The 23,736-nt window shown below is 53.7% G+C and overlaps 1 protein-coding gene across 1 annotated transcript; it reads left to right on the top strand.

Moving 5' to 3' along the window:
• The first annotated feature begins 987 nt into the window (after positions 1-987).
• LOC126426586 (apical junction molecule-like) lies at positions 988-16,731 on the top strand. Its single transcript, XM_050088481.1, has 4 exons — positions 988-1,137; positions 1,634-1,927; positions 2,976-3,293; positions 16,375-16,731. The coding sequence occupies exons 1-4, from the start codon at positions 988-990 to the stop codon at positions 16,729-16,731; spliced, it is 1,119 nt and encodes a 372-aa protein (XP_049944438.1).
• Positions 16,732-23,736: the final 7,005 nt, after the last annotated feature.

Below are 23,736 nucleotides of genomic sequence, written 5' to 3' on the forward strand. Positions count from 1 at the left end.
TGGACGGCACAGCATGCGAGGACAGCTCAACTTGAGAGGACAGCTCATCTAGAGAGGACAGCTCATCTAGAGAGGAAAGCTCAACATCAGAGGACAGCTCAACTTGAAGGAGAGGTCAACTTGAGAGGACATCTCAACTTGAGAGGACAGCTCAACTTCAGAGGACAGCTTAACTTGAGAGGACAGCTCAACTTCAGAGGACAGCTCAACTTCAGAGGACAGCTCAAGTTGAGAGGACAGCTCAACTAGAGAGGACAGCACAACTTGAGAGGTCAGCTCAAGTTGAGAGGACAGCTCAAGTTGAGAGGACAGCTCAAGTTGAGAGGACAGCTCAACTTGAGAGGACAGCTCAACTTGAGAGGACAGCTTAACTTGAGAGGACAGCTTAACTTGAGAGGAGAGCTCAACTTGAGAGGACAGCTCAACTTGAGAGGACAGCTCAACTTGAGAGGACAGCTCAACTTGAGAGGACAGCTTAACTTGAGAGGACAGCTCAACTTGAGAGGACAGCTCATCTAGAGAGGACAGCTCATCTAGAGAGGAAAGCTCAACATCAGAGGACAGCTCAACTTGAAGGAGAGGTCAACTTGAGAGGACATCTCAACTTGAGAGGACAGCTTAACTTGAGAGGACAGCTCAACTTGAGAGGACAGCTCAACTTGAGAGGACAGCTCAACTTGAGAGGACAGCTCAACTTGAGAGGACAGCTCATCTAGAGAGGACAGCTCATCTAGAGAGGAAAGCTCAACATCAGAGGACAGCTCAACTTGAAGGAGAGGTCAACTTGAGAGGACATCTCAACTTGAGAGGACAGCTTAACTTGAGAGGACAGCTCAACTTCAGAGGACAGCTCAACTTCAGAGGACAGCTCAAGTTGAGAGGAGAGCTCAACTAGAGAGGACAGCACAACTTGAGAGGTCAGCTCAAGTTGAGAGGACAGCTCAACTTGAGAGGACAGCTCAACTTGAGAGGACAGCTTAACTTGAGATGAGAGCTCAACTTGAGAGGGCAGCTCAACTTGAGAGGACAGCTCATCTAGAGAGGACAGCTCATCTAGAGAGGACAGCTCATCTAGAGAGGACAGCTCATCTAGAGAGGACAGCTCAACATCAGAGGACAGCTCAATTTGAAGGAGAGGTCTACTTGAGAGGACATCTCGACTTGAGAGGACAGCTTAACTTGAGAGGACAGCTCAACTTCAGAGGACAGCTCAACTTCAGAGGACAGCTCAAGTTGAGAGGACAGCTCAACTAGAGAGGACAGCACAACTTGAGAGGTCAGCTCAAGTTGAGAGGACAGCTCAACTTGAGAGGACAGCTCAACTTGAGAGGACAGCTCAACTTGAGAGGACAGCTCAACTTGAGAGGACAGCTTAACTTGAGAGGACAGCTCAACTTGAGAGGACAGCTCAACTTGAGAGGACAGCTCAACTTGAGAGGACAGCTCAACTAGAGAGGACAGCTCAACTTGAGAGGACAGCTCATGTAGAGAGGACAGCTCATCTAGAGAGGACAGCTCAACATCAGAGGACAGCTCAACTTGAAGAAGAGGTCAACTTGAGAGGACATCTCAACTTGAGAGGACAACTCAACTTGAGAGGACAGCTTAACTTGAGAGGACATCTCAACTTCAGAGGACAGCTCAACTTCAGAGGACAGCTCAAGTTGAGAGGACAGCTCAACTAGAGAGGACAGCACAACTTGAGAGGTCAGCTCAACTTGAGAGGACAGATCATCTAGAGAGGACAGCTCATCTAGAGAGGACAGCTCATCTAGAGAGGACAGCTCATCTAGAGAGGACAGCTCATCTAGAGAGGACAGCTCATCTAGAGAGGACAGCTCATCTAGAGAGGACAGCTCATCTAGAGAGGACAGCTCGACATCAGAGGACAGCTCAACATCAGAGGACAGCTCAACTTGAAGGAGAGGTCAACTTGAGAGGACATCTCAACTTGAGAGGACAGCTTAACTTGAGAGGACAGCTCAACTTCAGAGGACAGCTCAACTTCAGAGGACAGCTCAAGTTGAGAGGACAGCTCAACTAGAGAGGACAGCACAACTTGAGAGGTCAGCTCAAGTTGAGAGGACAGCTCAACTTGAGAGGACAGCACAACTTGAGAGGACAGCACAACTTGCGAGGACAGCACAACTTGCGAGGACAGCACGGCTTGCAAGGACAGCACCGCTTGCAAGCACAGCACGGCTTGCGAGGACAGCACAGCTTGCGAGGACAGAACAACTTGCGAGGACTGCACGGCTTGCGAGGACAGCTCAACTTGAGAGGACAACTCAACTTGAGAGGACAGCTCAACTTGAGAGGACAGCTCAACTTGAGAGGACAGCTCAACTTGAGAAGACAGCTCAACTTGAGAGGACAGCTCAACTTGAGAGGACAGCTTAACTTGAGAGGACAGCTTAACTTGAGAGGACAGCTCAACTTGAGAGGGCAGCTCAACTTGAGAGGGCAGCTCAACTTGAGAGGACAGCTCATGTAGAGAGGACAGCTCATCTAGAGAGGACAGCTTGAGAGGACAGCTCAACTTGAGAGGACAGCTCAACTTGAGAGGACAGCTCATCTAGAGAGGACAGCTCAACATCAGAGGACAGCTCAACTTGAAGGAGAGGTCAACTTGAGAGGACAGCTCAACTTGAGAGGACAGCTCAACTTGAGAGGACAGCTCAACTTGAGAGGACAGCTCAACTTGTGAGGACAGCTCAACTTGTGAGGACAGCTCAACTTGAGAGGACAGCTTAACTTGGGAGGACAGCTCAACTTGAGAGGACAGCTCAACTTGAGAGGACAGCTCATCTAGAGAGGACAGCTCATCTAGAGAGGACAGCTCATTATCAAAGGACTGCTCAACATCAGAGGACTGCTCAACTTGAAGGAGAGGTCAACATAAGAGGACATCTCAACTTGAGAGGACAGCTCAACGTGAGAGGACAGCTTAACTTGAGAGGACAGCTCAACTTCAGAGGGCAGCTCAACTTCAGAGGACAGCTCAAGTTGAGAGGACAGCTCAACTAGAGAGGACAGCACAACTAGAGAGGTCAGCTCAAGTTGAGAGGACAGCTCAAGTTGAGAGGACAGCTCAACTTGAGAGGACAGCTCAAGTTGAGAGGACAGCTCAACTTGAGAGGACAGCTCAACTTGAGAGGACAGCTCAACTTGAGAGGACAGCTCAACTTGAGAGGACAGCTCATCTAGAGAGGACAGCTCAACATCAGAGGACTGCTCAACTTGAAGGAGAGGTCAACATAAGAGGACATCTCAACTTGAGAGGACAGCTCAACGTGAGAGGACAGCATAACTTGAGAGGACAGCTCAACTTCAGAGGACAGCTCAACTTCAGAGGACAGCTCAAGTTGAGAGGACAGCTCAACTAGAGAGGACAGCACAACTTGAGAGGTCAGCTCAACTTGAGAGGACAGCTCAGCTTGAGAGGACAGCTCAACCTGAGAGGACAGCTCAACGTGAGAGGACAGCTCAACTTGAGAGGACAGCTCAACTTGAGAGGACAGCTCAACTTGAGAGGACAGCACTACTTGAGAGGAAAGCACAACTTGCGAGGACAGCAAAGCTTGCGAGGACAGCACAGCTTGCCGGGACAGCATGGTTTTCTAGGACAGCACAGCTTGCGAGGACAGCACAGCTTGTGAGGACAGCACAGCTTGCGAGGACAGCACAGCTTGCGAGGACAGCACAGCTTGCGAGGACAGCACAGCTTGCGAGGACAGCACAGTTTGCGGGGACAGCACAGCTTGCGAGGACAGCACAGCTTGCAAGGACAGCACAGCTTGCAAGGACAGCACAGCTTGCGAGGACAGCACACCTTGCGAGGACAGCACAGCTTGCGAGGACAGCACACCTTGCGAGGACGGCACAGCTTGCGTGGACGGCACAGCTTGCGCGGACAGCTCAACTTGAGAGGACAGCTCAACTTGAGAGGACTGCTCAACTTGAGAGGACAGCTAACCTTGAGAGGACAGCTCAACCTGAGAGGACAGCTTAACTTGAGAGGACAGCCCAACTTGAGAGGACAGCACTACTTGAGAGGAAAGCATAACTTGCGAGGCCACCAACGCTTGCGAGGACAGCACAGTTTGCGAGGACAGCACAGCTTGCGAGGACAGTTCAACTTGAGAGAACAGCTCAACTTGAGAGGACAGCTGAACTTGAGAGGACAAATTAACTTGAGAGGACAAATCAACTTGAGAGGACAAATCAACTTGAGAGGACAGCTCAACTTGAGAGGACAGCTCAACCTGAGAGGACAGCTCAACTTGAGAGGACAGCTTAACTTGAGAGGACAGCACTACTTGAGAGGAAAGCATAACTTGCGAGGCCACCAACGCTTGCGAGGACAGCACAGTTTGCGAGGACAGCACAGCTTGCGAGGGCAGCACTGCTTGTGAGGACAGCTCAACTTGAGAGGACAGCTCTAATTGTGAGGACAGCTCAACGTGAGAGAACAGCTCAACTAGAGAGGACAGCTCAACTAGAGAGGACAGCTCAACTAGAGAGGACAGCTCAACTAGAGAGGACAGCTCAACTAGGGAAGACAGCTCAACTAGAGAGGACAGATCAACTAGAGAGGACAGATCAACTAGAGAAGACAGCTCAACTTGAGAGGACAGCTCAACTTGAGAGGACAGCTATACTTGAGAGGACAGCTAAACTTGAGAGGACAGCTAAACTTTAGAGGACATATCAACTTGAGAGGACAGCTCAACTTGAGAGGACAGCTCAACTTGAGAGGACAGTTCAACCTGAGACGACAGCTCAACTTGAGAGGACAGCTCAACTTGAGGGGACGGCACAACTTGAGAGGACAGCACAACTTGCAAGGACAGCACAAGTTGGGCGGACAGCACAGCTTGCGCCAACAGCAAAGCTTGCACCGACAGCAAAGCTTGCAAGGACAGCACGGCTTGCGAGGACAGCACGGATTGCGACGACAGCACGGCTTGCGAGGACAGCACGGCTTGCGAGGACAGCACGGCTTGCGAGAACAGCACAGCTTGCGAGGACAGCACAGCTTGCGAGGACAGCAAAGCTTGTGAGGACAGCAAAGCTTGTGAGGACAGCACGGCTTTCGTGGACAGCAATTCTTGCGTGGACAGCACAGCTTGCGAGGACATCACGGCTTGCGAGGTCAGCACGGCTTGCGAGGACAGCACGGCTTGCGAGGACAGCACGGCTTGCGAGGACAGCACGGCTTGCGAGGTCAGCACAGCTTGCGAGGTCAGCACAGCTTGCGAGGACAGCTCAACTTGAGAGAACAGCTCAACTTGAGAGAACAGCTCAACTTGAGAGGACAGCTGTACTTGAGAGGACAAATCAACTTGAGAGGACAAATCAACTTGAGAGGACAGCTCAACCTGAGAGGACAGCTCAACTTGAGAGGACAGCTTAACTTGAGAGGACAGCTTAACTTGAGAGGACAGCCCAACTTGAGAGGACAGCACTACTTGAGAGGAAAGCATAACTTGCGAGGACACCAACGCTTGCGAGGACAGCACAGTTTGCGAGGACAGCACAGCTTGCGAGGACAGCACTGCTTGTGAGGACAGCTCAACTTGAGAGGACAGCTCTAATTGTGAGGACAGCTCAACGTGAGAGAACAGCTCAACTAGAGAGGACAGCTCAACTAGAGAGGACAGCTCAACTAGAGAGGACAGCTCAACTAGAGAGGACAGCTCAACTAGAGAGGACAGCTCAACTAGAGAGGACAGCTCAACTAGAGAGGACAGCTCAACTAGAGACGACAGCTCAACTAGAGAGGACAGCTCAACTAGAGAGGACAGCTCAACTAGAGAGGACAGCTCAACTAGGGAATACAGCTCAACTAGAGAGGACAGCTCAACTAGAGAGGACAGCTCAACTTGAGAGGACAGCTAAAGTTTAGAGGACAGCTCAACTTGAGAGGACAGCTCAACTTGAGAGGACAGCTCAACTTGAGAGGACAGCTCAACTTGAGAGGACAGCTCAACTTGAGAGGACAGCTCAACCTGAGAGGACAGCTCAACCTGAGACGACAGCTCGACTTGAGAGGACAGCTCAACTTGAGGGGACAGCACAACTTGAAAGGACAGCACAACTTGCAAGGACAGCACAACTTGGGCGGACAGCACAGCTTGCGCCAACAGCAAAGATTGCACCGACAGCAAAGCTTGCAAGGACAGCACGGCTCTCGAGGACAGCACGGATTGCGACGACAACACGGCTTGCGAAGACGCACGGCTTGCGAAGACAGCACGGCTTGCGAAGACAGCATGGCTTGCGAAGACAGCACGGCTTGCGAGAACAGCACAGCTTGCGAGGACAGCACAGCTTGCGAGGACAGCACAGCTTGCAAAGACAGCAAAGCTTGTGAAGACAGCACGGCTTGCGAGGACAGCACGGCTTGCGTGGACAGCACGGCTTCCGAGCACAGCACGGCTTGGGAGGACAGCACGGCTTGCGAGGACAGCACAGCTAGCGAGGACAGCACGGCTTGCGAGGACAGCACGGCGTGCGAGGACAGCACAGCTTGCGAGGACAGCACAGCTTGCGAGGACAGCACAGCTTGCGAGGACAGCACAGCTTGCGAGGACAGCACAGCTTGCGAGGACAGCACAGCTTGCGAGGACAGCACAGCTTGCGAGGACAGCACAGCTTGCGAGGACAGCACAGCTTGCGAGGACAGCACAGCTTGCGATGACAGCACAACTTGCGAGGACAGCGCAGCTTGCGAGGACAGCTCAACTTGAGAGGACAGCTCAACTTGAGAGGACAGTTCAACTTGAGAGGACAGCTCAACTTGAGAAGACAGCTCAAACTGAGAGGACAGCTTAACTTGAGAGGACAGCTTAAATTGAGAGGACAGCTCAACTTGAGAGGGCAGCTCAACTTCAGAGGACCGCTCATGTAGAGAGGACAGCTCATCTAGAGAGGACAGCTCAACCTGAGAGGACAGCTTAACTTGAGGGGACAGCTCAACTTAGGAGGTCAGCTCAACTTGAGAGGACAGCACTACTTGAGAGGAAAGCACAACTTACAAGGACAGCACGGCTTTCTAGGACAGCACAGCTTGCGAGGACAGCACAGCTTGTGAGGACAGCACAGCTTGCGAGGACAGCACAGCTTGCGAGGTCAGCACAGCTTGCGAGGACAGCACAGCTTGCGAGGACAGCACAGCTTGCGAGGACAGCACAGCTTACGAGGACAGCACAGCTTGCGAGGACAGCACAGCTTGCGAGGACAGCACAGCTTGCGAGGACAGCACAGCTTGCGAGGACAGCACAGCTTGCGAGGACAGCACAGCTTGCGAGGACAGCACAGCTTGCGAGGACAGCACAGCTTGCGAGGACAGCACAGCTTGCGAGGACAGCACAGCTTGCGAGGACAGCACAGCTTGCGAGGACAGCACAGCTTGCAAGGACAGCACACCTTGCGAGTACGGCACAGCTTGCGTGGACGGCACAGCTTGCGTGGACGGCACAGCTTGCGTGGACGGCACAGCTTGCGAGGACAGCTCAACTTGAGAGGACAGCTCAACTTCAGAGGACAGCTCAACTTGAGAGGGCAGCTCAACCTGAGAGGACAGCTCAACTTGAGAGGACAGCTCAACATGAGAGGACAGCTCAACATGAGAGGACAGCACTACTTGAGAGGAAAGCACAACTTGCGAGGACAGCAACGCTTGTGAGGACAGCACAGCTTGCCAGGACAGCACGGCTTTCTAGGACAGCACAGCTTGCGAGGACAGCACAGCTTGTGAGGACAGCACATCTTGAGAGGACAGCTCAACTTGTGAGGACAGCTCAACGTGAGAGAACAGCTCAACTAGAGAGGACAGCTCAACTAGAGAGGACAGCTCAACTGGAGAGGACAGCTCAACTAGAGAGGACAGCTCAACTAGGGAATACAGCTCAACTAGGGAGGACAGATCAACTAGAGAAGACAGCTCAACTTGAGAGGACAGCTCAACTTGAGAGGACAGCTCAACTTTAGAGGACAGCTCAACTTGAGAGGACAGCTCAACCTGAGACGACAGCTCAACTTGAGAGGACAGCTCAACTTGAGAGGACAGCACATCTTGAGAGGACAGCACAACTTGCGAGGACAGCACAACTTGGGCGGACAGCACAGCTTGCGCCGACAGCAAAGCTTGCACCGACAGCAAAGCTTGCGAGGACAGCACGGCTTGCGAGGACAGCACGGATTGCGACGACAGCACGGCTTGCGAGGACAGCACGACTTGCGAGGACAACACAGCATGCGAGAGCAGCACAGCTTGCGGGGACAGCACAGCTTGCGGGGACAGCACAGCTTGCGGGGACAGCACAGCTTGCGGGGACAGCAGAGCTTGTGGGGACAGCAGAGCTTGCGGGGACAGCACAGCTTGCGGGGACAGCACAGCTTGCGGGGACAGCACAGATTGCGAGGACAGCACAGCTTGCGGGGACAGCACAGCTTGCGGGGACAGCACAGCTTGCGGGGACAGCACAGCTTGCGGGGACAGCACAGCTTGCGGGGACAGCACAGCTTGCGGGGACAGCACACCTTGCGGGGACAGCACAGATTGCGAGGACAGCTCACTTGAGAGGACAGCTCAACTTGAGAGGACAGCTCAACTTGAGAGGACAGCTCATCTAGAGAGGACAGCTCATCTAGAGAAGACAGCTCATCTAGAGAGGACAGCTCATCTAGAGAGGACAGCTCATCTAGAGAGGAAAGCTCAACATCAGAGGACAGCTCAACTTGAAGGAGAGGTCAACTTGAGAGGACATCTCAACTTGAGAGGACAGCTTAACTTGAGGGGACAGCTCAACTTCAGAGGACAGCTCAACTTGAGAGGACAGCTCAACCTGAGACGACAGCTCAAGTTGAGAGGACAGCTCAACTTAAGAGGACAGCACAACTTGAGAGGACAGCACAACTTGTGAGGACAGCACAACTTGTGGGGACAGCACAGCTTGCGCCGACAGCAAAGCTTGCACCGACAGCAAAGCTTGCAAGGACAGCACGGCTTGCGAGGACAGCACAGATTGCGACGACAGCACAGATTGCGACGACAGCACGGCTTCCGAGGACAGCACGGCTTAAAGGACAGCACAGCTTGCGAGAGCAGCTAAACTTGAGAGGACAGCTCAACTTGAGAGGACAGCACAACTTGCGAGGACAGCACAACTTGCGAGGACAGCAAAGCTTGCGAGGACAGCAAAGCTTGTGAGGACAGCACGGCTTGCGAGGACAGCAAGGCTTGCGAGGACAGCAAGGCTTGCGTGGACAGCACGGCTTCCAAGGACAGCACGGCTTGTGAGGACAGCACGGCTTGTGAGGACAGCACGGCTTGCGAGGACAGCACAGCTTGCGAGGTCAGCACAGCTTGCAAGGACAGCACGGCTTGCGAGGACAGCACAGCTTGCGAGGACAGCACAGCTTGTGAGGACAGCACAGCTTGCGAGGACAGCACAGCTTTCGAAGACAGCACAGCTTGCGAAGACAGCACAGCTTGCGATGACAGCACAACTTGCGAGGACAGCACGGCTTGCGAATACAGCTCAACTTGAGAGGACAGCTCAACTTGAGAGGACAGCTCAACTTGAGAGGACAGCACAGCCTGCGAGGACAGCACAGCTTGCGAGGACAGCACAGCTTGCGAGGACAGCACAGCTTGCGAGGACAGCACAGCTTGCGAGGACAGCACAGCTTGCGAGGACAGCACAGCTTGCGAGGACAGCACAGCTTGCGAGGACAGCACAGCTTGCGAGGACAGCACAGCTTGCGAGGACAGCACAGCTTGCGAGGACAGCACAGCTTGCGAGGACAGCACAGCTTGCGAGGACAGCACAGCTTTCGAAGACAGCACAGCTTGCGAGGACAGCACAGCTTGCGAGGACAGCACAGCTTGCGAGGACAGCACAGCTTGCGAGGACAGCACAGCTTGCGAGGACAGCACAGCTTGCGAGGACAGCACAGCTTGCGAGGACAGCACAGCTTGCGAGGACAGCACAGCTTGCGAGGACAGCACAGCTTGCGAGGACAGCACAGCTTGCGAGGACAGCACAGCTTGCAAGGACAGCACACCTTGCGAGTACGGCACAGCTTGCGTGGACGGCACAGCTTGCGTGGACGGCACAGCTTGCGTGGACGGCACAGCTTGCGAGGAATAGCTCAACTTGAGAGGACAGCTCAACTTCAGAGGACAGCTCAACTTGAGAGGGCAGCTCAACCTGAGAGGACAGCTCAACTTGAGAGGACAGCTCAACTTGAGAGGACAGCTCAACATGAGAGGACAGCTCAACATGAGAGGACAGCACTACTTGAGAGGAAAGCACAACTTGCGAGGACAGCAACGCTTGTGAGGACAGCACAGCTTGCCAGGACAGCACGGCTTTCTAGGACAGCACAGCTTGCGAGGACAGCACAGCTTGTGAGGACAGCACATCTTGAGAGGACAGCTCAACTTGTGAGGACAGCTCAACGTGAGAGAACAGCTCAACTAGAGAGGACAGCTCAACTAGAGAGGACAGCTCAACTGGAGAGGACAGCTCAACTAGAGAGGACAGCTCAACTAGGGAATACAGCTCAACTAGGGAGGACAGATCAACTAGAGAAGACAGCTCAACTTGAGAGGACAGCTCAACTTGAGAGGACAGCTCAACTTTAGAGGACAGCTCAACTTGAGAGGACAGCTCAACCTGAGACGACAGCTCAACTTGAGAGGACAGCTCAACTTGAGAGGACAGTACATCTTGAGAGGACAGCACAACTTGCGAGGACAGCACAACTTGGGCGGACAGCACAGCTTGCGCCGACAGCAAAGCTTGCACCGACAGCAAAGCTTGCGAGGACAGCACGGCTTGCGAGGACAGCACGGATTGCGACGACAGCACGGCTTGCGAGGACAGCACGACTTGCGAGGACAACACAGCATGCGAGAGCAGCACAGCTTGCGGGGACAGCACAGCTTGCGGGGACAGCACAGCTTGCGGGGACAGCACAGCTTGCGGGGACAGCAGAGCTTGTGGGGACAGCAGAGCTTGCGGGGACAGCACAGCTTGCGGCGACAGCACAGCTTGCGGGGACAGCACAGATTGCGAGGACAGCACAGCTTGCGGGGACAGCACAGCTTGCGGGGACAGCACAGCTTGCGGGGACAGCACAGCTTGCGGGGACAGCACAGCTTGCGGGGACAGCACACCTTGCGGGGACAGCACAGATTGCGAGGACAGCTCAACTTGAGAGGACAGCTCAACTTGAGAGGACAGCTCAACTTGAGAGGACAGCTCATCTAGAGAGGACAGCTCATCTAGAGAAGACAGCTCATCTAGAGAGGACAGCTCATCTAGAGAGGACAGCTCATCTAGAGAGGAAAGCTCAACATCAGAGGACAGCTCAACTTGAAGGAGAGGTCAACTTGAGAGGACATCTCAACTTGAGAGGACAGCTTAACTTGAGGGGACAGCTCAACTTCAGAGGACAGCTCAACTTGAGAGGACAGCTCAACCTGAGACGACAGCTCAAGTTGAGAGGACAGCTCAACTTAAGAGGACAGCACAACTTGAGAGGACAGCACAACTTGCGAGGACAGCACAACTTGGGGGGACAGCACAGCTTGCGCCGACAGCAAAGCTTGCACCGACAGCAAAGCTTGCAAGGACAGCACGGCTTGCGAGGACAGCACAGATTGCGACGACAGCACAGATTGCGACGACAGCACGGCTTGCGAGGACAGCACGGCTTAAAGGACAGCACAGCTTGCGAGAGCAGCTCAACTTGAGAGGACAGCTCAACTTGAGAGGACAGCACAACTTGCGAGGACAGCACAACTTGCGAGGACAGCAAAGCTTGCGAGGACAGCAAAGCTTGTGAGGACAGCACGGCTTGCGAGGACAGCAAGGCTTGCGAGGACAGCAAGGCTTGCGTGGACAGCACGGCTTCCAAGGACAGCACGGCTTGTGAGGACAGCACGGCTTGTGAGGACAGCACGGCTTGCGAGGACAGCACAGCTTGCGAGGTCAGCACAGCTTGCAAGGACAGCACGGCTTGCGAGGACAGCACAGCTTGCGAGGACAGCACAGCTTGTGAGGACAGCACAGCTTGCGAGGACAGCACAGCTTTCGAAGACAGCACAGCTTGCGAAGACAGCACAGCTTGCGATGACAGCACAACTTGCGAGGAGAGCACGGCTTGCGAATACAGCTCAACTTGAGAGGACAGCTCAACTTGAGAGGACAGCTCAACTTGAGAGGACAGCTCAACTTGAGAGGACAGCTCAACTTGAGAGGACAGCTCAACTTGAGAGGACAGCCCAACTTGAGAGGACAGCTCAACTTGAGAGGACAGCTCAACTCGAGAGGACAGCTCAACTGGAGAGGACAGCTCAACTCGAGAGGACAGCTCAAGTCGAGAGGACAGCTCAACTCGAGAGGACAGCTCAACTCGAGAGGACAGCTCAACTCGAGAGGACAGCTCAACTCGAGAGGACAGCTCAACTTGAGAGGACAGCTCAACTTGAGAGGACAGCTCAACTTGAGAGGACAGCTCAACTTGAGAGGACAGCTCAACTTGAGAGGACAGCTCAACTTGAGAGGACAGCTCAACTTGAGAGGACAGCTCATCTAGAGAGGACAGCTCATCTAGAGAGGGCAGCTCATCTAGAGAGGACAGCTCATCTAGAGATTACAGCTCAACATCAGAGGACAGCTCAATTTGAAGGAGAGGTCTACTTGAGAGGACATCTCGACTTGAGAGGACAGCTTAACTTCAGAGGACAGCTCAACTTCAGAGGACAGCTCAAGTTGAGAGGACAGCTCAAGTTGAGAGGACAGCTCAAGTTGAGAGGACAGCTCAAGTTGAGAGGACAGCTCAACTAGAGAGGACAGCACAACTTGAGAGGTCAGCTCAAGTTGAGAGGACAGCTCAACTTGAGAGGACAGCTCAACTTGAGAGGACAGCTCATCTTGGGAGGACAGCTCAACTTGAGAGGACAGCTCAACTTGAGAGGACAGCTCAACTTGAGAGGACAGCTCAACTTGAGAGGACAGCTCAACTTGAGAGGACAGCTCAACTTGAGAGGACAGCTCAACTTGAGAGGACAGCTCAACTTGAGAGGACAGCTTAACTTGAGAGGACAGCTTAACTTGAGAGGACAGCTTAACTTGAGAGGACAGCTCAACTTGAGAGGACAGCTCAACTTGAGAGGACAGCTCAACTTGAGAGGACAGCTCAACTTGAGAGGACAGCTCAACTTGAGAGGACAGCTCAACTTGAGAGGACAGCTCATGTAGAGAGGACAGCTCATCTAGAGAGGACAGCTCAACATCAGAGGACTGCTCAACTTGAAGGAGAGGTCAACATAAGAGGACATCTCAACTTGAGAGGACAGCTCAACGTGAGAGGACAGCTTAACTTGAGAGGACAGCTCAACTCCAGAGGACAGCTCAACTTCAGAGGACAGCTCAACTTCAGAGGACTGCTCAACTTGAAGGAGAGGTCAACATAAGAGGACATCTCAACTTGAGAGGACAGCTCAACGTGAGAGGACAGCTTAACTTGAGAGGACAGCTCAACTTCAGAGGACAGCTCAACTTCAGAGGACAGCTCAACTTCAGAGGACAGCTCAAGTTGAGAGGACAGCTCAACTAGAGAGGACAGCACAACTAGAGAGGACAGCACAACTTGAGAGGTCAGCTCAAGTTGAGAGGACAGCTCAAGTTGAGGGGACAGCTCAACTTGAGAGGACAGCTCAACTTGACAGGACAGCTCAACTTGAGAGGACAGCTCAACTTGAGAGGACAGCTCAACTTGAGAGGACAGCTCAACTTGAGAGGACAGCTCAGCTTGAGAGGACAGCTCAACCTGAGAGGACAGCTTAACTTGAGAGGACAGCTCAACTTGAGAGGACAGCACTACTTGAGAGGAAAGCACAACTTGCAAGGACAGCAAAGCTTGCGAGGACAGCACAGCTTGCCGGGACAGCATGGTTTTCTAGGACAGCACAGCTTGCGAGGACAGCACAGCTTGTGAGGACAGCACAGCTTGCGAGGACAGCACAGCTTGCGAGGACAGCACAGCTTTCAAGGACAGCACAGCTTGCGAGGACAGCACAGTTTGCGGGGACAGCACAGCTTGCGAGGACAGCACAGCTTGCGAGGACAGCACAGCTTGCGAGGACAGCACAGCTTGCGAGGACAGCACGACTTGCGAGGACAACACAGCTTGCGAGAGCAGCACAGCTTGCAGGGACAGCACAGCCTGCGGAGACAGCACAGCTTGCGTGGACAGCACAGCTTGCCGGGACAGCAGAGCTTGCGGGGACGGCAGAGCTTGCGGGGACAGCAGAGCTTGCAGGGACAGCACAGCTTGCGGGGACAGCACACCTTGCGGGGACAGCACAGCTTGCGGGGACAGCACAGCTTGCGGGGACAGCACAGCTTGCGGAGACAGCACAGCTTGCGGGGACAGCACAGCTTGCGGGGACAGCACAGCTTGCGGGGACAGCACAGCTTGCGGGGACAGCACAGCTTGCGGGGACAGCACAGCTTGCGGGGACAGCACAGCTTGCGGGGACAGCACAGCTTGCGGGGACAGCACAGCTTGCGGGGACAGCACAGCTTGCGGGGACAGCACAGCTTGCGGGGACAGCACAGCTTGCGGGGACAGCACAGCTTGCGGGGACAGCACAGCTTGCGGGGACAGCACAGCTTGCGGGGACAGCACAGCTTGCGGGGACAGCACAGCTTGCGGGGACAGCACAGCTTGCGGGGACAGCACAGCTTGCGGGGACAGCACAGCTTGCGGGGACAGCACAGCTTGCGGGGACAGCACACCTTGCGGGGACAGCACACCTTGCGGGGACAGCACACCTTGCGGGGACAGCACACCTTGCGGGGACAGCACACCTTGCGGGGACAGCACACCTTGCGGGGACAGCACACCTTGCGGGGACAGCACACCTTGCGGGGACAGCTCAACTTGAGAGGACAGCTCAACTTGAGAGGACAGCTCAACTTGAGAGGACAGCTCATCTAGAGAGGACAGCTCATCTAGAGAGGAAAGCTCAACATCAGAGGACAGTTCAACTTGAAAGAGAGGTCAACTTGAGAGGACATCTCAACTTGAGAGGACAGCTTAACTTGAGAGGACAGCTCAACTCCAGAGGACAGCTCAACTTCAGAGGACAGCTCAAGTTGAGAGGACAGCTCAACTTAGGAGGACAGCTCAACTTGAGAGGACAGCACTACTTGAGAGGAAAGCACAACTTACAAGGACAGCAACGCTTGCGAGGACAGCAAAGCTTGCCGGGACAGCACGGCTTTCGAGGACAGCACAGCTTGCGAGGACAGCACAGCTTGCGATGACAGCACAGCTTGCGAGGACAGCACAGCTTGCGAGGACAGCACAGCTTGCGAGGACAGCACAGCTTACGAGGACAGCACAGCTTGCGAGGACAGCACAGCTTGCGAGGACAGCACAGCTTGCGAAGACAGCACAGCTTGCGAGGACAGCACAGCTTGCGAGGACAGCACAGCTTGCGAGGACAGCACAGCTTGCGAGGACAGCACAGCTTGCGAGGACAGCACAGCTTGCGAGGACAGCACAGCTTGCGAGGACAGCACAGCTTGCGAGGACAGCACAGCTTGCGAGGACAGCACAGCTTGCGAGGACAGCACAGCTTGCGAGGACAGCACAGCTTGCGAGGACAGCACAGCTTGCAAGGACGGCACAGCTTGCGTGGACGGCACAGCTTGCGTGGACGGCACAGCTTGCGTGGATGGCACAGCTTGCGTGGACAGCACAGCTTGCGTGGACGGCACAGCTTGCGAGGATGGCTCAACTTGAGAGGACAGCTCAACTTGAGAGGACAGCTCAACTTGAGAGGACAGCTCAACTTGAGAGGACAGCTCAACTTGAGAGGACAGCTCAACTTGAGAGGACAGCTCAACTTGAGAGGACAGCTCAACTCGAGAGGACAGCTCAACTCGAGAGGACAGCTCAACTCGAGAGGACAGCTCAACTCGAGAGGACAGCTCAACTCGAGAGGACAGCTCAACTCGAGAGGACAGCTCAACTCGAGAGGACAGCTCAACTTGAGAGGACAGCTCAACTTGAGAGGACAGCTCAACTTGAGAGGACAGCTCAACTTGAGAGGACAGCTCAACTTGAGAGGACAGCTCAACTTGAGAGGACAGCTCAACTTGAGAGGACAGCTCATCTAGAGAGGACAGCTCATCTAGAGAGGGCAGCTCATCTAGAGAGGACAGCTCATCTAGAGAGGACAGCTCAACATCAGAGGACAGCTCAATTTGAAGGAGAGGTCTACTTGAGAGGACATCTCGACTTGAGAGGACAGCTTAACTTCAGAGGACAGCTCAACTTCAGAGGACAGCTCAACTTGAGAGGACAGCTCAACTTGAGACGACAGCTCAACTTGAGAGGACAGCTCAACTTGAGAGGACAGCTCAACTTGAGAGGACAGCTCAACTTGAGAGGACAGCTCAACTTGAGAGGACAGCTCAACTTGAGAGGACAGCTCATCTAGAGAGGACAGCTCATCTAGAGAGGAAAGCTCAACATCAGAGGACAGCTCAACTTGAAGGAGAGGTCAACTTGAGAGGACATCTCAACTTGAGAGGACAGCTTAACTTGAGAGGACAGCTCAACTTGAGAGGACAGCTCAACTTGAGAGGACAGCTCAACTTGAGAGGACAGCTCAACTTGAGAGGACAGCTCATCTAGAGAGGACAGCTCATCTAGAGAGGAAAGCTCAACATCAGAGGACAGCTCAACTTGAAGGAGAGGTCAACTTGAGAGGACATCTCAACTTGAGAGGACAGCTTAACTTGAGAGGACAGCTCAACTTCAGAGGACAGCTCAACTTCAGAGGACAGCTCAAGTTGAGAGGAGAGCTCAACTAGAGAGGACAGCACAACTTGAGAGGTCAGCTCAAGTTGAGAGGACAGCTCAACTTGAGAGGACAGCTCAACTTGAGAGGACAGCTTAACTTGAGAGGAGAGCTCAACTTGAGAGGGCAGCTCAACTTGAGAGGACAGCTCATCTAGAGAGGACAGCTCATCTAGAGAGGACAGCTCATCTAGAGAGGACAGCTCATCTAGAGAGGACAGCTCAACATCAGAGGACAGCTCAATTTGAAGGAGAGGTCTACTTGAGAGGACATCTCGACTTGAGAGGACAGCTTAACTTGAGAGGACAGCTCAACTTCAGAGGACAGCTCAACTTCAGAGGACAGCTCAAGTTGAGAGGATAGCTCAACTAGAGAGGACAGCAGAACTTGAGAGGTCAGCTCAAGTCGAGAGGACAGCTCAACTTGAGAGGACAGCTCAACTTGAGAGGACAGCTCAACTTGAGAGGACAGCTCAACTTGAGAGGACAGCTTAACTTGAGAGGACAGCTCAACTTGAGAGGACAGCTCAACTTGAGAGGACAGCTCAACTTGAGAGGACAGCTCAACTTGAGAGGACAGCTCAACTTGAGAGGACAGCTCATGTAGAGAGGACAGCTCATCTAGAGAGGACAGCTCAACATCAGAGGACAGCTCAACTTGAAGAAGAGGTCAACTTGAGAGGACATCTCAACTTGAGAGGACAACTCATCTTGAGAGGACAGCTTAACTTGAGAGGACATCTCAACTTCAGAGGACAGCTCAACTTCAGAGGACAGCTCAAGTTGAGAGGACAGCTCAACTAGAGAGGACAGCACAACTTGAGAGGTCAGCTCAACTTGAGAGGACAGATCATCTAGAGAGGACAGCTCATCTAGAGAGGACAGCTCATCTAGAGAGGACAGCTCATCTAGAGAGGACAGCTCATCTAGAGAGGACAGCTCATCTAGAGAGGACAGCTCATCTAGAGAGGACAGCTCATCTAGAGAGGACAGCTCATCTAGAGAGGACAGCTCATCTAGAGAGGACAGCTCAACATCAGAGGACAGCTCAACATCAGAGGACAGCTCAACTTGAAGGAGAGGTCAACTTGAGAGGACATCTCAACTTGAGAGGACAGCTTAACTTGAGAGGACAGCTCAACTTCAGAGGACAGCTCAACTTCAGAGGACAGCTCAAGTTGAGAGGACAGCTCAACTAGAGAGGACAGCACAACTTGAGAGGTCAGCTCAAGTTGAGAGGACAGCTCAACTTGAGAGGACAGCACAACTTGAGAGGACAGCACAACTTGCGAGGACAGCACAACTTGCGAGGACAGCACAGCTTGCAAGGACAGCACCGCTTGCAAGGACAGCACGGCTTGCGAGGACAGCACAGCTTGCGAGGACAGCACAACTTGCGAGGACTGCACGGCTTGCGAGGACAGCTCAACTTGAGAGGACAACTCAACTTGAGAGGACAGCTCAACTTGAGAGGACAGCTCAACTTGAGAGGAGAGCTCAACTTGAGAAGACAGCTCAACTTGAGAGGACAGCTCAACTTGAGAGGACAGCTTAACTTGAGAGGACAGCTTAACTTGAGAGGACAGCTCAACTTGAGAGGGCAGCTCAACTTGAGAGGGCAGCTCAACTTGAGAGGACAGCTCATGTAGAGAGGACAGCTCATCTAGAGAGGACAGCTTGAGAGGACAGCTCAACTTGAGAGGACAGCTCAACTTGAGAGGACAGCTCATCTAGAGAGGACAGCTCATCTAGAGAGGACAGCTCAACATCAGAGGACTGCTCAACTTGAAGGAGAGGTCAACATAAGAGGACATCTCAACTTGAGAGGACAGCTCAATGTGAGAGGACAGCTCAACGTGAGAGGACAGCTTAACTTGAGAGGACAGCTCAACTTCAGAGGACAGCTCAACTTCAGAGGACAGCTCAAGTTGAGAGGACAGCTCAACTAGAGAGGACAGCACAACTTGAGAGGTCAGCTCAAGTTGAGAGGACAGCTCAAGTTGAGAGGACAGCTCAACTTGAGAGGACAGCTCAACTTGAGAGGACAGCTCAACTTGAGAGGACAGCTCATCTAGAGAGGACAGCTCATCTAGAGAGGACAGCTCAACATCAGAGGACTGCTCAACTTGAAGGAGAGGTCAACATAAGAGGACATCTCAACTTGAGAGGACAGCTCAACGTGAGAGGACAGCTTAACTTGAGAGGACAGCTCAACTTCAGAGGACAGCTCAACTTCAGAGGACAGCTCAAGTTGAGAGGACAGCTCAACTAGAGAGGACAGCACAACTTGAGAGGTCAGCTCAAGTTGAGAGGACAGCTCAAGTTGAGAGGACAGCTCAACTTGAGAGGACAGCTCAACTTGAGAGGACAGCTCAGCTTGAGAGGACAGCTCAACCTGAGAGGACAGCTTAACTTGAGAGGACAGCTCAACTTGAGAGGACAGCTCAACTTGAGAGGACAGCTCAACTTGAGAGGACAGCTCAACTTGAGAGGACAGCTCAAATTGAGAGGACAGCAAAGCTTGCGAGGACAGCACAGCTTGCCGGGACAGCATGGTTTTCTAGGACAGAACAGCTTGCGAGAATAGCACAGCTTGTGAGGACAGCACAGCTTGCGAGGACAGCACAGCTTGCGAGGACAGCACAGCTTTCAAGGACAGCACAGCTTGCGAGGACAGCACAGTTTGCGGGGACAGCACAGCTTGCGAGGACAACACAGCTTGCAAGGACAGCATAGCTTGTGAGGACAGCACAGCTTGCGAGGACAGCACACCTTGCGAGAACGGCACAGCTTGCGAGGACGGCACAGCTTGCGAGGACGGCACAGCTTCTGTGGACGGCACAGCTTGCGCGGACAGCTCAACTTGAGAGGACAGCTCAACTTGAGAGGACAGCTCAACTTGAGAGGACAGCTAAACTTGAGAGGACAGCTCAACCTGAGAGGACAGCTCAACTTGAGAGGACAGCACTACTTGAGAGGAAAGCATAACTTGCGAGGACACCAACGCTTGCGAGGACAGCACAGTTTGTGAGAACAGCACAGCTTGCGAGGACAGCACTTCTTGCGAGGACAGCTCAACTTGAGAGGACAGCTCAACTTGAGAGGACAGCTAAACTTTAAAGGACATATCAACTTGAGAGGACAGCTCAACTTGAGAGGACAGCTCAACTTGAGAGGACAGTTCAACCTGAGACGACAGCTCAACTTGAGGGGACGGCACAACTTGAGAGGACAGCACAACTTGCAAGGACAGCACAACTTGGGCGGACAGCACAGCTTGCGCCAACAGCAAAGCTTGCACCGACAGCAAAGCTTGCAAGGACAGCACGGCTTGCGAGGACAGCACGGATTGCGACGAACGCACGGCTTGCGAGGACAGCACGGCTTGCGAGAACAGCACGGCTTGCGAGAACAGCACGGCTTGCGAGGACAGCACAGCTTGCGAGGACAGCAAAGCTTTTGAGGACAGAAAAGCTTGTGAGGACAGCACGGCTTGCGAGGACAGCACAGCTTGCGAGGACAGCACGGCTTCCGAGCACAGCACGGCTTGCGAGGACAGCACGGCTTGCGAGGACAGCACAGCTAGCGAGGACAGCACGGCTTGCGAGGACAGCACGGCTTGCGAGGACAGCACAGCTTGCGAGGACAGCACAGCTTGCGAGGACAGCACAGCTTGCGAGGACAACACAGCTTGCGAGGACAGCACAGCTTGCGATGACAGCACAGCTTGCGATGACAGCACAACTTGCGAGGACAGCACGTCTTGCGAGGACAGCTCAACTTGAGAGGACAGCTCAACTTGAGAGGACAGCTCAACTTGAGAGGACAGCTCAACTTGAGAAGACAGCTCAAACTGAGAGGACAGCTTAAATTGAGAGGACAGCCTAAATTGAGAGGACAGCTCAACTTGAGAGGGCAGCTCAACTTGAGAGGGCAGCTCAACTTGAGAGGACCGCTCATGTAGAGAGGACAGCTCATCTAGAGAGGACAGCTCAACTAGAGAGGACAGCTCAACTAGAGAGGACAGCTCAACTAGGGAAGACAGCTCAACTAGAGAGGACAGCTCAACTAGAGAGGACAGATTAACTAGAGAAGACAGGTCAACTTGAGAGGACAGCTAAATTTTAGAGGACAGCTCAACTTGAGAGGACAGCTCAACTTGAGAGGACAGCTCAACTTGAGAGGACAGCTCAACCTGAGAGGACAGCTCAACCTGAGACGACAGCACAACTTGAGAGGACAGCTCAACTTGAAGGGACAGCACAACTTGAAGGGACAGCACAACTTGAGAGGACAGCACAGCTTGCAAGGACAGCACAACTTGGGCGGACAGCACAGCTTGCGCCAACAGCAAAGCTTGCACCGACAGCAAAGCTTGCAAGGACAGCACGGCTCTCGAGGACAGCACGGATTGCGACGACAGCATGGCTTGCGAAGACAGCACGGCTTGCGAGAACAGCACAGCTTGCGAGGACAGCACAGCTTGCGAGGACAGCACAGCTTGCGAGGACAGCACAGCTTGCGAGGACAGCACAGCTTGCGAGGACAGCACAGCTTGCGAGGACAGCAAAGCTTGCGAGGACAGCAAAGCTTGAGAGGACAGCACGGCTTGCGAGGACAGCACGGCTTGCGAGGACAGCACGGCTTGCGAGGACAGCACGGCTTGCGAGGACAGCACGGCTTGCGAGGACAGCACGGCTTGTGTGGACAGCACGGCTTCCGAGGACAGCACGGCTTGCGAGGACAGCACGGCTTGCGAGGACAGCACGGCTTGCGAGGACAGCACAGCTAGCGAGGACAGCACGGCTTGCGAGGACAGCATGGCTTGCGAGGACAGCACAGCTTGCGAGGACAGCACAGCTTGCGAGGACAGCACAGCTTGCGAGGACAGCACAGCTTGCGAGGACAGCACAGCTTGCGAGGACAACACAGCTTCCGAGGACAGCACAGCTTGCGGTGACAGCATAACTTGCGAGGACAGCACGGCTTGCGAGGACAGCTCAACTTGAGAGGACAGCTCAACTTGAGAGGACAACTCAATTTGAGAAGACAGCTCAACTTGAGAGGACAGCTTAACTTGAGAGGACAGCTTAAATTGAGAGGACAGCTCAACTTGAGAGGGCAGCTCAACTTCAGAGGACCGCTCATGTAGAGAGGACAGCTCATCTAGAGAGGACAGCTCAACCTGAGAGGACAGCTTAACTTGAGAGGACAGCTCAACTTAGGAGGACAGCTCAACTTGAGAGGACAGCACTACTTGAGAGGAAAGCACAACTTACAAAGACAGCAACGCTTGCGAGGACAGCAAAGCTTGCCAGGACAGCACGGCTTTCTAGGACAGCACAGCTTGCGAGGACAGCACAGCTTGTGAGGACAGCACAGCATGCGAGGACAGCACAGCTTGCGAGGACAGCACAGCTTGCGAGGACAGCACGACTTGCGAGGACAACACAGCTTGCGAGAGCAGCACAGCTTGCAGGGACAGCACAGCTTGCGGGGACAGCACAGCTTGTGGGGACAGCACAGCTTGCGGGGACAGCACAGCTTGCGAGGACAACACAGCTTGCGAGAGCAGCACAGCTTGCAGGGACAGCACAGCTTGCGGGGACATCACAGCTTGCGGGGACAGCACAGCTTGCGGGGACAGCACAGCTTGCGAGAGCAGCACAGCTTGCAGGGACAGCACAGCTTGCGGGGACAGCACAGCTTGCGGGGACAGCACAGCTTGCGGGGACAGCACAGCTTGCAGGGACAGCACAGCTTGCGGGGACAGCAGAGCTTGCGGGGACAGCAGAGCTTGCGGGGACAGCAGAGCTTGCGGGGACAGCAGAGTTGCGGGGACAGCAGAGCTTGCAGGGACAGCACACCTTGCGAGGACAGCACACCTTGCGAGGACGGCACAGCTTGCGTGGATGGCACAGCTTGCGTGGACGGCACAGCATGCGAGGACAGCTCAACTTGAGAGGACAGCTCATCTAGAGAGGACAGCTCATCTAGAGAGGAAAGCTCAACATCAGAGGACAGCTCAACTTGAAGGAGAGGTCAACTTGAGAGGACATCTCAACTTGAGAGGACAGCTCAACTTCAGAGGACAGCTTAACTTGAGAGGACAGCTCAACTTCAGAGGACAGCTCAACTTCAGAGGACAGCTCAAGTTGAGAGGACAGCTCAACTAGAGAGGACAGCACAACTTGAGAGGTCAGCTCAAGTTGAGAGGACAGCTCAAGTTGAGAGGACAGCTCAAGTTGAGAGGACAGCTGAACTTGAGAGGACAGCTCAACTTGAGAGGACAGCTTAACTTGAGAGGACAGCTTAACTTGAGAGGAGAGCTCAACTTGAGAGGACAGCTCAACTTGAGAGGACAGCTCAACTTGAGAGGACAGCTCAACTTGAGAGGACAGCTCAACTTGAGAGGACAGCTCAACTTGAGAGGACAGCTCATCTAGAGAGGACAGCTCATCTAGAGAGGAAAGCTCAACATCAGAGGACAGCTCAACTTGAAGGAGAGGTCAACTTGAGAGGACATCTCAACTTGAGAGGACAGCTTAACTTGAGAGGACAGCTCAACTTGAGAGGACAGCTCAACTTGAGAGGACAGCTCAACTTGAGAGGACAGCTCAACTTGAGAGGACAGCTCATCTAGAGAGGACAGCTCATCTAGAGAGGAAAGCTCAACATCAGAGGACAGCTCAACTTGAAGGAGAGGTCAACTTGAGAGGACATCTCAACTTGAGAGGACAGCTTAACTTGAGAGGACAGCTCAACTTCAGAGGACAGCTCAACTTCAGAGGACAGCTCAAGTTGAGAGGAGAGCTCAACTAGAGAGGACAGCACAACTTG

This window comes from Schistocerca serialis, chromosome 11, assembly GCF_023864345.2.
Source record: "Schistocerca serialis cubense isolate TAMUIC-IGC-003099 chromosome 11, iqSchSeri2.2, whole genome shotgun sequence".
NCBI lineage: Eukaryota > Metazoa > Arthropoda > Insecta > Orthoptera > Acrididae > Schistocerca > Schistocerca serialis.

What these genes read in the sequence shown, in the direction of transcription:
- LOC126426586 (XM_050088481.1), top strand. Translation starts at nt 988, where the DNA reads ATGAGAGCTCAACTTGAGAGGGCAGCTCAACTTGAGAGGACAGCTCAT. An exon ending in CAGCTCAACTTGAAGGAGAG is followed by an intron (nt 1,928 to 2,975) that starts GTCAACTTGAGA and finishes GCTCAACTTCAG; the next exon opens with AGGGCAGCTCAACTTCAGAG. An exon ending in ACTTGAGAGGACAGCTCAAC is followed by an intron (nt 3,294 to 16,374) that starts GTGAGAGGACAG and finishes GCTCAACTTCAG; the next exon opens with AGGACAGCTCAACTTGAGAG.